The sequence below is a fragment of the Tachypleus tridentatus genome, chromosome 7, assembly GCF_004210375.1.
Source record: "Tachypleus tridentatus isolate NWPU-2018 chromosome 7, ASM421037v1, whole genome shotgun sequence".
NCBI classification, from domain to species: domain Eukaryota; kingdom Metazoa; phylum Arthropoda; class Merostomata; order Xiphosura; family Limulidae; genus Tachypleus; species Tachypleus tridentatus.
In genome coordinates this window covers 27,324,676-27,342,260 of record NC_134831.1, presented here as the reverse complement: position 1 = coordinate 27,342,260, position 17,585 = coordinate 27,324,676, and the positions used below count along the sequence as shown (strand labels likewise).

The following is a 17,585-nucleotide window of genomic DNA, read 5'->3' as shown; positions in this document are numbered from 1 at the left end:
TGCTCATTCTCAGAGTGAAACTGACTATCATTTTGCTCAAAGCATAACATTTACAATGTATCATTTGACAAATGAAGACCTTGACTTTCTGTCAGTTGTATGTTATATGTAATTAAACATAACTGAGAACTATTAACATATCCTGAAAGACAAGAAGTGACAGGTGGGATTAACAGGAAAGGTCTGATTTTGTATTTTATAGCTCCATAACCAAACAAAATTGAAGGCTATAAACATTATGGTTTTGCTGAGCAATTTTGATTCTGCAGTAAGAAATTTAAGTGTTGGAAGAAATAAAGAAGACAAAGATGCCTAGAGAAAATATGTTGTGTGTAAGACCAGGGGAAATTCAGAATTTAAAAAAAAATTGCTTTGTAGAAATAGGAACTTAAAACTTATTTACTGTTAAAATATGCATTATTAGCTAAGATTCTTTGTTATACTAATTGGTATAACATAAAACTAGTTTGATAAAATTTTGAATGTAAGACACTAAACCTTTGTGTCATGCACAGTAAGTAATACCCAGATTGTGAGGGTTAAGATGGTGAATGATAAAATTCCTGTTATAAGTAGAATTCTAGTTCCCAGGTCTCAGGGTTGACAATGTCTACTGGGGATGCACAGGCTTTAGTTCATGGAGAGTTTGTGTCTTATACTCAGCCAGTGATTTTTTTCCTTTCACATTATGATATTTATAAAGGGGGATATAACTACTGTGTGGAAATTGTTTTTGTGTGGCATTTTCCATCTTTACTCTACCTTTATGTGATCTTCTGGGTTAGCTGTTGTTCTTTTCCCAGTAAATCTGTGGTATGTTTTTCAGTGTATATTTCTCGGATCTTGAAGGTAAATCCATGTTCAGTGACTTTATGTGAGTTTGTGTGGATAGATCTAATTTCTGCACTTAGTAATTTAGGTCATTCATATGTTCTCTGCTTTATGTTGGGTAAGCTAGATTTTAATTCTTTCTTTTATTTTGTTTATATGTTCCTTTTTTTTTACTACTGGTCACATCTAACTGAGGATTGGATTAAAGCTAATCTTTGTTATTGTTAAGTGGGAATCTTCTTTATTCTCATGTTATTTAGGGTTACTTTTGTTTTCATATCTTTTGTCTTATAGAATATTTGGCAGACTTAGATATTTTATATTTAAGGGTCCTATAGTGGCTTTGTAATTTAGGTGTTAATTATTGCTTTCTATTTTTGTTGAATTTCATATTTCTTTTCAGGTTTGTTATTTTTATGTAATTTGTAGACTTCACATGTTTATACATTTTGTTTGTAATGCATACTTTTCTCAGTATGTTTAATTTATGTGCCTGGCTATACTTTGTGATGGTACCATGAGTTCTACAGGTTCTGCATGTGGTTTTCTGTCTTCTGTTTTGCTTCCCCTCTATCTACTTTTCAGACCTTCTTTCCTCATACTAGAGATCCTACCTTGTCCACTTGACTTGCCGAATCTGTTCAAGAGAGTACTTATTATACAAAGGAGTTATAGAATGTGGTGCCCACTCAATTGAGATTTTACTCCTGTCTCTTCACTGTTTTCAGTATCACAGGAGGTTGAAGTTCAGTCATAACTCTTTCCTGGCTGTATTCTTATTTGGATATGCCTCTATTCACTTTAGTTTTATGCTTCATTCTCACATTATTTTTCTTCAATTCATCCACAGTGGTTCTGTCTTCCAGTTCTGGGTGTTGTTTGGTCTTTCTTCAGATCCTTATGTACTTTGTTGATTGGTATGCTATTTTGCATGGCATCTTCACTTGCTGAGTCTTTGGATTCCCTATTACATGGAAGAATGGCTTCTGCTTGCTTCTTCCTATGCTCAATACGTCACTCACATCCACTTACTTCTTTGTAAAGAGGTTGAGGGGGAGGGGAGTCTCATCAAGTGAAAGAAACCCTTTACTACCCACTCCACTATCTTATTCATTTTAGGGTTCTCTTTGCTTCCTGTGTTAGTTGAGCCCAGTCTTTTCCTCTTCAGCTTTGTTTATAGATACTTCCTTGATAGGCTTTCATCTGTTCCCCATAAAATTCAAATCAGTAATCATTTGAGGAGGCTACTTTCCATTTCCACATCATGAAACCTTTAACAATTCATTAAGCTCTTATCATTTCCTCCCATTCAGGGGTGAGTGGTTATGGTTAATTTTGACAACTCCACTGTTGTTATTTTTATTATCAAACAAGGGGGAACCAACCAAGTTCAGACTTATATGTTTTCAGACTCTCGATTTCCTGTACTAAAATACTGATGACACTTAACTGTTATGTTGTGTCATGTTCCCAGAGCTATGAAGCTTGTGCTAATTGCTTATCATGTTTCAACCAGATTCTTCCCATGGAGAAACCCCTTTATTAGATGTGTTCTCAACTGGGAATTCTGCATATATATATATATATATATATGCATTTAACACTCTCTGGAATACCAAACTTCCTTTGTTTTTGATCACCAGTTCCTCACCCCTTATCTCTGTGTATAGATGCTTTCAGTTCAGATTTGAAGGGTCTTCACCCATATGCCTACCTTCTGATCAGACTCCTCTCCTGGATTTTTGTCTTTATGATCTCTCCTTGTCATTTTTTTCTGCTGGTTTCTCTGTATTGGCCAGCTCAGATGAAGTTACCTCTGTTCTGGCTCTTACCTTAGCTACACCCCCTGCCCTTATCTCTGTGTTAATTGTTTTTTTATTAACCACGATTGGATGTTTTTCATCCCAGTGTCATCACACATCAGCTTCATGTGTGACATTTGTCCAATCATGTGACTCAGCTCTGGGACATGCTCATCATTTCATGTCCTTCCCCTTTGTCTGTGTGCTAAATTTTGGTTTAACTTCAGATTTTGGTGTATTGGTCATGGGTTTTGAACATACTGTCTTTTTGTTCCTCAGCTGGTTGTTTATTCAGGGTGTGTCTGTTTTAACTGTTGCTCTTCTTGAGGCTGCCTTGTTAAATGCCTTCCTTTCTCCCACTTCTAGAATGCCTTCTCTTCCTTGGTTATTTTTCCTCCTTTTCCAGTCATTTCATCTGGTTCATTATCTATGTTTCTTTGTTCTGCCAGTTTTGGCTTTCAGTGTTGTTCTTTATTCTCTGTCTTGTTCTTTCTTTGTAGTGTATTTATTGTGCCACTTTTCCATTGAGACCTAATTATTTTCCCTTTCTGACATGCAGTAGCCGTTGTTTCAATATTTATGCCATTAATATTTTCTGTATCCTTTTTCTATGGATCCTCCAACAAAAAATTTAAATAAAATAGTGAAAAAACACTCAATAGGTAAACGACCATGTCTTGAAGACTCTGAGCAGCAATCTTCAACATCTGTAACACCTGTACACCATTTTCTTATATTACATTCTCTTTCAGAAAAACCTTTAATGCAAATGTCCCCCTTTTTTATTCAGAAGGGACTAGAGGGACTTGCTGACTCTCCAAAGTCAGTAAAGAAGCTTCGATCTGGAGACATATTGGTTGAAACATCCACATCCCAACACAGTGAACTCCTCTTGAATTCAAAGGCAATTGGGGATGTACCTATTGAGGTTACCCCTCATGCTACCTTGAAAGTTATTGTTGAGAGGGACTTGAAGAACATCCTCGAGTCAGAGATTCTCCACTCAAGGAGTTTCTGCAGTGAGGCACATCTCCACTCGCAAAGATGGAGTTACACTGTTGACAAATATCCTCGTTTTGACATTTACATCACCACGTGCACCTGCCACCATCAAGGCAGGTTATCTAATTTGCTGGGTACGGCCGTACATTTCAAACCCTCTTTGATGTTTCCAATGTCAGATGTTCGGCCACTCAAAGACGTCCTGTCATGGTTCCCTGACATGTGCTCGTTGTGGTGGCAAGGACCACGATGCCTATGAGTGTCACACGGGCCCATATTGTGTCAACTTCAATGGTTCCCACCCTTCCTACATTTGTTCTTGCCCAAAATGGTTTTAGGAAAAAGAGGTGCAGCGTTTGAAAATGACTCATAACATTAGTTATCCTGAGGCTCGGAAATTGCTGTCTGCCACTCCATCTCTGACATATGCTGCTTCACTTCGTTCCACAACTACAGTGGGATTGCAGACAGATCTCTCTGTACCTCCAAGAGAATCGTTTTCTAAACAAATGAAAAGCTTTTTGACCTCCATGGTTAAAAAGGTTGATGAATCGACTTTTACACCCATCTCTGTTCCTCCCATACATTCCAACAAATCTCAAGATCCACATCCTTCAGTTTCAAATACAGGCATTTCTTCTGATACATCTTTTTCTCCCACTCCATGATGCAAAACAATCATTCGTTCATATCATCAGTCACTGGAATCCCCTTCCAACAACAAAGACCTGACCAATCGACCCAGGGCAGGATCTATGGAGGTCAAGAGACCTCCTCCGAATAAGGACAGTCAGGAAAAAAGATGTGGTCATAAACAGAAGGGTTCTCCAGCCACTTCTTCTACCTGGCATTAAAAATGGCCACCTTGATACAATGGAACTGTCAAAGTTTACGTTCTAATCTGTATGATATCAAAACACTGATTGCTTCCTACCATCCTGTATGTCTTTCCTCACAAGAAACATTTCTAAAACCTGCTGATACAGTCACCATTCGGCAGTTTTCTCTGTACAGAAATGACAGGCTGTGTGATGTACGAGTACATGGAGGGGTGGCACTATTGGTTGATCAGCATGTGCCCACCCTGTCTTTGTCACTCAACACACTCTTGGAGGTCGTAGCCATCCGTGTTTCCTTGGGTCATACCATCACTGTTTGTTCTCTCAACCTGTCCCCTGGAGTGACATATGATCAATCAGACCTTGATGCTCTCGTTGAACAGTTGCCTTCTCCCTTTCTAATCCTGGGGGATTTTAATGGACATCATCCCCTCTGGGGAAGTGCTGTTATTGATAGGAGGGGTCACTCTGTAGAGCAAATGCTCTCTGATCACAATCTTTCTCTTTTCAATACTGGTTATTCCACTTATTTTCATGCACCTAGTCAGTCGTCGAACACGAGATATATTGAGCGGCAACTACAAACTGCCCTCAATCGTGTACTGAAGTGGACTATGGTGAACGGCTTTAATTTTTCTCTTTCTAAAACCGTTTGCATGGACTTTTGCAGCCAACAGGGTATTCACCCTGATCCTGAGCTCCGTATCGGTGAAGTTTTGCTGCCAGTAGTCCCTGAGACCAAGTTCTTGGGTTTATCTTTGACAGTAAGCTGACCTTTGAACCACACTTAAAGCAGCTATGGGTCAAATGCACAAGAGCACTGAACATCCTTCGTGTCCTTTTTACCACCAGTTGGGGAGTGGATCGATGTTCTATGTTAAAGACATATCATGCTTTTATTTGTTCAAAACTCGACTATGGATCAATGGTCTATGGCTCTGCCAGACCCTCGGCCTTAAAGATGCTGGACCCCATTCATCATCAAGGACTTTGTCTTTGCACTGGGGCTTTCCGCACCTCCCCATTTCAGAGCTTATACGTGGAATCTCTCAAACCTTCTCTGCACCTTTGCCATTTGCAACTGTTTTTACTGTATTCTTTGAAACTTTGTTCCTCACCAAAGCATCTCACTTGGGAATGTGTTTTCCTTCCTCAGTGGCCCTTACTTTATCAAAACAGACAATCTGCCATTCCTCCTTTTGGCCTTCGCATTCAGGCTCAATTGGATGAAGTGGGTCTGTCCTTGGAAAACATTGCAGAATCCACTGGTCAGCCCATCCTCCATGTCTTATTACAGCCCCCAAATGTGACCTTTCTTTAAGTCATCTGAAAAAAGGCAGATTCTCCCGATTGGAAGTACCGTCTTTTATTTACTGAACATCTTTCGAACAATCATTCCATTCCAATTTGTATGGATGGTTCCAAATCAGGTAATTCTGTGGGCTCTGCCATGGTTTGTTGCAGTTTGGTGGTTGCACACAGAATCCCCTCTACAGCTTCTGTGTTCACTGCTGAACTGTACGACATATCTCTTGCCCTGGATCATATTGAAGCTGAGCAGTACTCTGACTGCACTATTTATACTGACTCCCTTAGTTCTCTGCTGGCTTGGAATCACTTCACATTGGCTCACACACTGTTCTTGCTGATATTCAAAACTGACTGGCCCATTTCTGATTAACATCTACTTCTATCCAGTTTTTCTGGATACCAGGCCATGTTGGTATTTGCGGGAATGCGCTTGCAGCCACGGCAGCTAAATCTATCTGCTCTGGCACTATCACCACTGTACCTATTCTGTACATGGACTATGGTCTTGTATTCAAGGCTCATCTCAATGCCAGCTGGGAGTCCACTTGGAGTGAGCAACGTGAAAACAAGCTTTTTCAAATAAAACCCTATATCGGGCTTTGGCCGTCTAGCTTTCGTAAGGTTCGGAAGGAGGAAGTTGATCTAACTAGACTACGCATTGTTCACAGTTTTTTAACTCATCGTTTTCTTTTATCTGGAACTGATGCACCAGTGTATAGTTTGTGTAACACTCAAATCACTGTAAGCCACATTTTACTTTCTTGCCATCATTACGACTCTCAACGACGGCACTATTTTAAACATGTTTTGTCCCAGAATTTGTCTGTAACATTGGACAGTGTTATTGGTAATGGTGACACTGTCCACCGTGATAAAGTTTTTGTTTTATAATGGCCATTAATCTTTTTAACCTAATTTAAGTGTTTGATATTTATTCATTACAGCTTTTTAATTGTGGTTTCCTTTTCAGAATCTCAATCTCTCTTGATCAATTTGACATTGGAAAATGGCCAGAACATTAAATAACTCGACACCAGGACTGGAAAGGCCAACTTTAGGTGACTAACTCTGCTGTTTGAACTACCTGTTAGTTGTCCTGGCGAGTTGTTATTATAATTTTACTGCATGTCTTTTAACAATTTTATTACTTTACCTTTTGGTACTGACCATAATGACACCTAACTTCAAACTAGGACTGGAAAGACCAACTTCAGGTGACTGACGGTGGTTTTTGTACTTACCTGTTAGTCTTCATGGCGGGTTATGATCATTACCATTATGCTACAGGAAGTCCTTTACAACTTTGTAGACTGGATGTCAACATTGGTTTTATGCCATTTTCTATTTTTAATTGCTGTTTTGCTTTTACCTTTGTTTCCTTTCACGAATTTTACTACATTTACTTTCCTTTTACCTTTTTACAGGACATTTGGCTAATTTTTATTACGATTTTGCTATATGTCATTTAACACTTTTCTTATTTTATATTTTGATAATGGCTGTTATGACAACATAACCCAGAACCAGGACTGGAAAGGCCAACTTCAGGTGACTGATGGTGGTTCTTGTACTTATCTGTTAGTCTTCCTGACAGATTATGATCAGTACCATTTTGCTAGAGAAAATCCTTTACAACTTCTCTTACTCTGCTTTCTTTCTTAACATTGTAGACTAGGTGTCAACATTGGTTTTATGCTTTTTCTGTTTTACAATGATATTATGTTTTACATTCATTTTCTTCTATGCATTTTACTACATTTAATTTATTTTTACTTTTTTACTGGACATTTGGCACAGATAGCCTAGCTGCTTTGTGCCACAAAATACTAAATCAGTCAATCAATCAACGGTTGACCTATGATTTTTACAATCAGGGTCTCTCTGCTTTTCAATATAGGAATTGGAGACACCCAGTGTGTCATTTCTCCAGATTCTCTGATGTACATTCCTCCCCTTTTTTTCTAATGGAGTATAGCAGTCCTGACCACTTCCACTTTCTTTTTGTTGGTCTACTTAGGGGACAGTGGAGGTTTCTTCTGGTGTAAGATTAAACTTCATAGTTATATGAACTACAATGTTATGTTTCATATTATTCAATGTCATAATATGCTCAATGCAAGTAGTTTATACGTACTGTTTTTTTCTCTGATAGACTACACTTTTTGATCATGGAATGCAAATTTTATTCCAGATGCTTCCACAAGATATTTTCTGACTGGATGGACCACACTTGTTATAATCAGTGAAACACAAGGTGCTACTGATGGATGTTTTTGCCTGAGCAGGCTTTACACGTTGATCTCTAAATAAATAACTTTGAAGATGTTAAACAAAAAATGTAATGCAAAGTGCTTATACTAGCTAGTTTCTGACCAGGCTGATCACAATTGTTGATCACGCAATTTGTAAAGTACAAAATATGAAATGAAAAATACCATGCAAGGCATTTCTACTGGTTGTTTTCTGGACTGTGCTTGACATAATGTGATGTATACCATACAGACTTTCCCTGGATGATTTTTATTCATTTGTACCATATTTGACCTATTAATATTCATGTTTGGTTTCTTGGCCTTAGCTTCATGTTCTTACATCTGATTCCAGGCATTTTCTTCAAATCCAACTATGATTGTTTCACATGCTCATTCTTGTTACATATATGGACCTCTTGCATACCAGCTGGCCTGGCATGGCCAGGTGGTTAAGGCACTTAACTTGTAATCTGAGGATTGCAGGTTTGAATCCCTATTACACCAAACATACTCACCCTTTCAGCCATGGGGGCATTATAATGTGACAGTCAATTCCACTATTCATTGGTAAAAGAGTAGCCCAAGAGTTGGAAGTTGGTGACGATGTCTAGCTGCCTTCCCTCTAGCATCACACTGCTAAATTATGAACAGCTGGTGCAGATAGTCCTCATGTAGCTTTGCATGAAATAAGAGAAAAATCTTCATAATTCAGTTTAAGAGAAACTTAATGCCAAAAACTAGAAAAGACTCTTGTTTAGCTTTGCATAGGAAATTCAAAACAAACAAACAAAAAATACATACTATCTGATTTACATGGATGGAATCTATATTATCTGATATAGTGCTCATAAATTCTGTCCTTATATGCTTTACTTTGTTTGTTAGTAGGTGAAGAGCATAAGTATTCTAGAAGTTGTGCTATATCATACAGCTGTGTCTTCTGTTATAAAAATAGCACAACTATTCTTTCACGATGGTTGTTCTCCACGTGTTTGATTATATTTCTTCCTCTCTGGCCCTTCCACCTTTGCAATATATGATTCTAGCTCCTCTCACCCACCTCCCCCTTCTCAGTGATTATGGTTTGTGTCTGACAGTTCCCAAAAGTGAGGATAATGATACATGTACTAGTATAAGTGGTGCAGTATGATTGGTGGAGGTTAGTCACATGATCAGGACATTGCAACAGTGACAAAAAGTGAAGGGTTATAAAATACTTGTGCACTGTTGAAAATATTTTAGCAATGCTTAGAGGGCAAATCAAAGTCAAGGTAGCTTTGGGTGAGAGGGTGGTAAATTGCTATTGAAAATAAATCTTCATTGTTAGAAAATGTTACTTTATGATAATTCTGTGAATGCAGTATGGTGGGAAGAATTTTTATTGCTACCCATCACTACATTTAATAATTATTGTTAATATAAAGTTAGAACTACATAAATATCTTTAACAGTCAAGTTGTGTTTTTCACACTTGTATTTCTTTAATAAAAAAGTCAGTTGTATGTTTGTAAATTTTTTCCACTGCAATGAAAAAGGCTAAGAGAACAAAAGTTTATTGTTATATGTACAGCCTAAGAAAATTGGAGCTTTTATGCTGAAACCATCAGAAACAAGTGAAAATGATCTGTCAGTTGGTAGCTGGTTTGCTAAAAGGAAAGATAATAAAGAACTTGACCCAGTAACAGGTATGTGTTTATGACATTTACCAACAGGCTTGAAAAAAGAAAGTTTACTTGGAATGTTGCCAAGTAAATAAATTACTATAGTTTTATAGGTGATTTTTCTCTAAAAGTCTAATGTATATAGATCTGTGTATGTATGTATGTGTGTGTGTGCTTCTTAAGAGCAAAAACAAAACTATAGATAGGAAAGACTTAGAACTATAATTTGCAGTCAAAATTATCCAATTTATTTTATGCTGAGAAAGAGGAACTTTTACTTGTATACAACTGCAACAGGAAATATGAACTGAGGGTTCTCTATTGCTTGATAATTAATGTTTATTTACCACAAAATTACTTTCTTACACTACTTAAAGTGTTTTGAATGCTTTATCTTGAGGCTCAGATTTTGATTTGGAGTTTGACCAGCAAAGTTTGTCTCACATTTTGTGTTTTTGACTTAACAATTTAGAAAGTTGACCATGAGCATAAAATACATACAAGTGATCTTGAAGCTCACATCTCATCTTGTGTCTTTTTTATATAGTAACATTTTTTTTCAGAGAGAATATGTAACCAAATTACATATTTAAATATAAAAGTAAACAAAATAGAACATTTTCTTCCAGTTAGCAACATCCTGAATATTATTTTTATATTTGTCATATTCAAACAACATACATAAGAATTGTCTAACTGGCTACATAATTATTTGTAATAGCTAACATAATATGATAATTTAAAAAAACATTGTTTCCATTGTCAGTTAAATGTTTTCAATTTTGATTATATTGGGTTGAGGAATAATTCGTGAGCATTTTTTCAAGTTAAAAAAAATATATACATAAATGAAATGCTTTCGCAAAATATTTCATGTCATTTGGTAGATAATTTTTTGCTCTAATAGATGGTGTGTTTGATTTTCATATGTCTTTAATTTTTGCTTTCATTTTCAGCTCATTAAATGGAATGTCAAGTGGACAAAATCGAGCATTTTCGACACCGTCTGCTTTTCGCATTTAATTTCTTGCAATTTCGTTTAAAACAATGCATACTATATACCTAGGTATTACATGAAATAAAATATCATAATAAATGTTTTGGGTGTAATGTGTTCATGCATTGAAGTATTGTATAGTCTTGCATGTAATGCTTGAATGAAATTATTTAAAAACGCTCACGAATTATTCCTCAACCTAATACAATTATTTGATCTATACAAAGGTAATGGAAGATTACTGCATATTTTAGAAATAATCAAAACATAGTCATTTATACATTAGTAATTCTAAATGGGAAGTGTTAAAATTGTCTTTAAAAACTTATTAAACATTTTCATGAAAATATTTTTTTACAAATTACACAAATGTTGGCTGCCACTGTTAACACTGTTAATGTCTAATTTTTAAATTGTTGAAATTTTTCACAGCAAATGATACCATCCATTAATCATATTAGGTTAAAATTTAGCACCAATTCATAGATAGTTTGCTTGTCTTTTGGATATATAAGCATAATTTACAGTTTATAATACTATAAAAAAACAATTTGGAATCGTTTTTGTTTTGACCCATGAAAATATTAAGGCAACTTATGTGCATGGAAGACAGAAAAATAGTTAGAAACTTATGCATCACACTCAACATGTCATAAATTATTAATATGTTGAGATGTTAAATTTTATTAGTTGGATAAAGTAAATAACTGAATGTGGTTCTGTCTTTTGTTTAATTAGTGCATGGAATTGTCACAAGGAAGTTGTTTACTTTTGTGAAATGGTGATTCAACAAGGCTATAACTGTTGATGTCAAAAATGTTTAAATACAACATGATAAAAAGTGCTCTACAGAGCACTTTATAGTCAATTATTATGTTATTACAATTATAAACTAGCATTCTTCATTGAAGTTAATGGTTAGTGTGCTGGATTGGAAACTTCAATTTTGTGGTTCATATCTTGTTATTGTTAAAACAGAAAATGCACTTTGGGGCTATAGCTGTAGGTTTATTCTGAGAGTGACAGTGAAATCCAACTGGTGGTGGTGGTGCTGATTAGCTGCCTTAGTCTTTTATTTCAAAATTATGGATGGATGGTATAGGTATTCCTCTGTAGCTTTGCATGAAATCCAGCAAACAAAAATTTAACATATAAAACTTGTCATTTGTATTAAAGATTTTTTTAGTCTTTGTTATAACTGAAAATTTACCTTTAACAGTTAGATGTTATGAATGTAGTTCATTTGCTTTTTGTAGAATTTTTAATATAATTTTTTATCTAATTTCTTGCTAAAATATGACTTTTGTAACTGAAATAGGTTTTGTATAAACTTGATTATTTGCAATTGATGGGTCTTAATTCACTAAGTTACCATTTTCTTTACCCCTTTTATGTTGTGGATCTTCACGTGTTGATGTGACTAAATATGTTATTGAGAATTATAAATCGTTTAGGTCCTGCAGCGATTAGAGAAGCTTCTTCTCTTGCAGCAGCTGTTCTCTTTTCATCAGCTTCAAATTCCAATTCATATAAACCTTCAAAACAAGTAGGTGAATTTACTTTGACATAATCTATTCCTATCTAGATATACTGTTTGCCAGGAATTTGAACTTTTAGTTCTGGATGAAATAACCAAATTTTTCAAGTGAGAGTAGTAATGGTCATTTTGATGGATTTGCTGCTACAATTATCAAAATATCAGCACTTTTCATTTTAGCAAGATTTAGACCTGCTAGAAAGCCACAAATAAGGATACTTTATTTATACCATTTTCTATTATTATCATTATTTTCTTCTGTTATAATATTAAGGGTGAGTGATAGATGCAATAATGGTAACAGAAAGGAACTGAAATTGTGATAGTATACATATGTACTTGTTTTTACTTTTAAATTTAGCAGAAAGATTGAATATCACTGAAACAAAATCTCTGAAGAAAAGTATTTGTAAGTTGTAATGCTTAAAGAGTATGGAAACAGTTCTTATTATGGTACTTTCTTAAAGGGATAAAGTTACAAATATAATTAATTCAGTTTTAAACACAGTAAGAGGAAATTATTCTAATTTAATAGATATGAAAGCAGTTTATAGTGAATTAGTTAGTAAAAGTTGGCAAAGCAACAAAAATGTCATGTAATATTCCTAAGTGTTATTTTATAGATTTTACAACATTGGTTATGTCATATTAAAATGGTTTTGAATATGCAATCACTGTAGATTGGAATTTATCAGAACTGCACTTTCATATTGATAGATGTTTCGTATATAGTGTGATGCATCTAAAAATTGATCACTTTGGAGAATGGTATGTAATAGCTCTCTCCACTAAAAAATGTTTATGCATTAAAATAAAAAAAGATTTGTTTGAAAGAAAAAGGATTTAAAATATCCAAGTTAGGGATATTCCTTGCACTTGGTGAGATTGGAATATGGATCAGTTTTGGATGCCAGGACAGTGTAGAATAAGCAAGAAGCTGTAATCCAACCATTTAAAGCAAAGTGTGATTTCTTGTAAGAGGGTAGAATCCACAAAGAAACAGACAAAACTGCAAGGCTGTTGTCAAGATCATCAGATAGGCATTGAGAATATTTGTCAAAGTGAAGTATATTGAAGTGATGACACTCCAAAGTTAATTTAGTTAGTACTTGAAATTACAATCTCTAAATTTTGTATATGTTTCAGAAATTAGAAAAGTTTCTAAATTATTTCAAAATATTTAGATATCTTTTGAATTATTGAGTGAATTTCATAACGTTGGTCTTCACATCAGATGTTTAATTTATTTTAATGTTGTACTAAACTGTAAGGAGAGATATTATTTGTGTGGATGAAGTGAATTTCTTAAAATGTTTTCAGTTATACTTCAGATTAGGAAGTATTTTACTAAAAATATTTTTTATTTCAGTTTATTTTAAATTAAGCACCAGACTTTATGACTAATTCACACTAGTTGGTTTAAATTTATTAGTGCAGTAATGACAGTGATGATACACATACTGAAGTCAAATAAGAAACAAATTGGATAAATGTAAGTTACTTTTAGCATTCAAACAAAAATTGAATTTATTTGTAACATTTTGAACATAAACATATATCAATCAGCTCCTATTTGTAACAGTTGATAAGGAACAAAAAAAACATTCACTTACATCTTACTTATATTGTGAGTCATGGTGTCTGTCCAAGTGTTTGTCTGTCTCACATTTGAAAAGTTGTGCATGCAGGCAAAGCTCAACATTATTCACACTTTTTCTCCTATGACTTCAAAAGTGAATGTGATGGGAAAAGTTTGAATTAATCTAGTGATTTAAATTATTTTATTGACTTTAAAACGTTAATTGTGTTACACTCTTGGTTTCACTCAGAATCAAAGCTCTGAGGGACATATACTGCTCACCATGAGAAGTAATTGTTGAGCATTTCAGTCATGCTAAGAGCTCCTTAACAATAACATACAGTGAAATCTACATTTTTATTCTTTTAAGTTATGACACATTTTGAAATTTGAATGATAGGAATTAATTATGCTGTTATTCTTTTATTAATTGTTGGTTTGCATTTTATATGAATCAAAACACTTTAAAATGTTTTTTTTTAATCAATATTGCTTCTTGTTTATAATAAAATATTTGCTCTAATGTATTCATTAGTGTTTGTGTTTCTCAGATTTGTAGGGTAACTGAAGAACAACATTTAGAAAGCAAGTTGTTTTGGTACTGTTGAAATTGGAATGCTAGTGTCTGTATCATATTATATTCAGTATTTGCAGAATTCCACTTACAGTATGTTTTTTAATATACAAATTACATGATTATTTTCATTTCATATAAGGTCTTTAAGACTTGGTACTTGTATGACCATGAATCATCATCTGATGCTTTGCAGATTTCCTAGTCCATCTTCTTTAGTGCTGGATATCTAGAGCCCAGTGAGATTAAATAACAATACATCTACACACCTTCTTTTATGGGTAATGAATAAGATGAGTTGATCCTGTTTTTCATTTCTTCTTTCCAAGGCTCTCCTGCTTCACCAAGGTTTCCACTTGTCTTTCTCCTAGGAGTCCTATTATCTTACTTTTGCTTCTTTAGCAAACTACAGAGCTGTACTGTTAGTCCATTTTCAGTCACTTTGTGTTGCCACAAATATCATATGTCTCTGTTGTCCCTGTTATGTTTTCAGTCCTTTTTAAGACACAGACTCAGTAAAAATTAAATATATTGTTCAAATGCCCAATTTTTCTTTCTGTACTTTTGGAACTTGTTTGCTCAATTTTTACCTTAGTTGTGTTTTCTTCTGTAAGTAACTTACAGGTTCAGACATTCAGACATTTTTGCCATCTAGTGGCTGATGATGTCTCAGTGGCTACCTTTCCCACCTCTGTATTTACATTTATTCATGGCAGTGGAGATTTTGCTCAGTACATATTAATTCTCCAATCTGTTCATGTTTTCATCTGTATCTCACTGTTGGCTCTGCTGGTTACTAATGCACTATTACTACTCACAAATCTGATTTCTGTTCCACTAATAACAAGAGCATCATGGATGAAGAAGTACATGGCTGAGAAGAATGTATTCTTTCTATGTGCCCTTTAGGTTCCATCTTTTTTTTTTATTGAAGACTTTTTCCTTTCACTAAGTCTTCCTAGACTCTGGTTCTAAAATTTCTTTTTTTTTTATTATTGTTTCTATCTTGACTCTGTTTGTATGCAATTTTTGTACATGTAATGCAAATGTCCTCTCTATCTGCTCTTTAATTATTTTTCATCACTTTCAACTTCCTTTCCAGTGTGAGTATTCTGGCTTTCAGTATTTCAGAGGTATGTCTGCCTAGTTTGAATTTTACATTTTTAAAAGCAAAATAAATTTCAATTAAGTATTTGCCTCTGAGAGACCTTCTCTTCTGTCTAGGTGAAACTGAATTTTCTTCACAACTACAAATTTCAAACAAATCTAACTTATGACAGGGAAGCAAAGCTTATTTAAAACTTGTGTAGTGCTCAATAAGTCAAAAGGAAAGTGGGAGGTTGGAATATGGATAAATGATGTATATGGTAGGTCATATAATTGTGAGTTACATTTTCTTGACAGGAAAGGTTTTCAGTGTCATAAGCAAGTACTAGTTTGAAATTTATTTTAATTCTTAAAATGTGTAAATAAGATGCTTGATTTTTTAAACCTTTTACATCTGCACAAGTGATGAAATATGTCATAAAGGACATCAGAATACACTTGGAGCAGACATAAACTGTTTTTATAATGTTGGAAACATCTTTCATTTCAGCTATTTATCCAATTAATTCATTTTGAAGGAGTTCCTTCAAGCATTAACATTATTTGCTAATATGATGAGAGTTTGTTGTAGAATTAAAGTATTGTATTATTTCATTCTTCTGAATGATTAAAGAAAACAAACCTGTTTGAATATTCAGTCATCTTTCCATGTGTTCCAAAGAGGTGAGAATAGTTAAGTTGGGTGCTACTGGCTTAGGTCTTAGTACTTATACAAATAAAAATAAAGTATGAAATTATTAGAACTTCTCAAATAAAAATTTCATTTATTCACAATGTTTTGATTATTAACCTACAACTGACAGTTACTGATTGTAAACTGATGATATAGATACATTATCAACAAATGTTAGTAGTGTTTTATGTATAAATAATAAATTTACTTTTTAATAAGCTACTTATTTTTTGTTTGGAGTTAACTTGTGCAGCCATGAGATTTCATTCAGTATCTGAACAATATCTATATTAGCATAAAATTTACTGTGGAACATTTAGAGTGCATCTAATTAACTTCTTGACCTTGAGGCACTCTTAAATTTAGTTGGCATGAAACATTACCTCATGAGGTATATGTAAAACCATCCAGTGGAGTATTGCATAATTCTAACTTCTCTTGGGGTAACCTCAGACAGTAACATTCTTGAAAGAGGAAAGCCAAAAATTTCTCTTTTAATAAAACAAAATTTCTAGAGTGAGACAAAGTATGAACTGAATAATCAATAAACAGAACAGAAACTCATTACAGAATTTTAGCAATAACTTTGTTGTTTTACCTATTATAAATGATGAAATGAATCATAATTAAAGTAAAATAATTAATTAAAAGCAGTGGTCATGATACTAAATTACATAAAATATTAATATCTTTTTCCAAATATGTTTAGTTTTCAATGAAAAAAACAAAATTTACACTAGCTACCTTATGCACTGTATGGTTCCATATACATTGAAGAAACCAATCCATAACTGCATAGTGAGATTAAAAGAATGGAAAACCTTTAGAATACATTATATAACAGTATACATATCTAAAGGTGTACGTCTATGTTATTTTTTACAGCAAAACATTTAACAAAAAAATTGAACAGATGTTTACAGAAAAATTTTACGAAAGGTTTTGATTCATAAACCCAAACCAATAAGTAACTATAGACTTACTTGGTCTGTATGGAAAATTCAGCATACTAACAAGGAATTCAGTTGTTATAAGTTCTTACTCTGCCCCTAGTGGCACAGTGATATGTCTACAGCCCTATGCTTCTAAAAACCAAGTTTTGATACCTGTAGTGGACAGAGAACAAATAGGCTTTTGTGTAGCTTTGTGCATAATACCAAAAAAAAAATTCTTATTCTATTTTTATGCCACTGTGTTATTATTGTGATTTGTATCTATTTTTTTCCCATATGTACAAGTGTAGGCAAGTTTTATAAATACACACACACACTAATTTTCAGTTCTAAGCAGTCTTTCTACAATGCGCTCATGACTATCAGTATTAATATTTTTTTTGTTAGTGTATATTTGTCTTGTCATTGTGATGAATCACAAAATGGATTATTCATTTTGTTCTTTATTTATTTATAATTGGTATCTG

The 17,585-nt window shown here is 34.0% G+C and overlaps 1 protein-coding gene across 9 annotated transcripts in view; it reads left to right on the top strand.

The window, feature by feature from the left end:
* XRCC1 (DNA repair protein XRCC1) overlaps positions 1 to 17,585 on the top strand; it is a 75,053-nt gene that overhangs the window by 18,540 nt on the left and 38,928 nt on the right. For all 9 annotated transcript variants that reach the window (XR_013030567.1, XR_013030568.1, XR_013030569.1 and 6 more), the window contains exons 5-6: positions 9,608 to 9,722; positions 12,150 to 12,241. Coding sequence is in view for 6 of the 9 variants with exons in the window: in XM_076510845.1 (XP_076366960.1) it covers positions 9,608 to 9,722; positions 12,150 to 12,241 (207 nt within the window). In the remaining 3 variants the exon portion in view is untranslated. The remainder of the gene's footprint in view (positions 1 to 9,607; positions 9,723 to 12,149; positions 12,242 to 17,585) is intronic.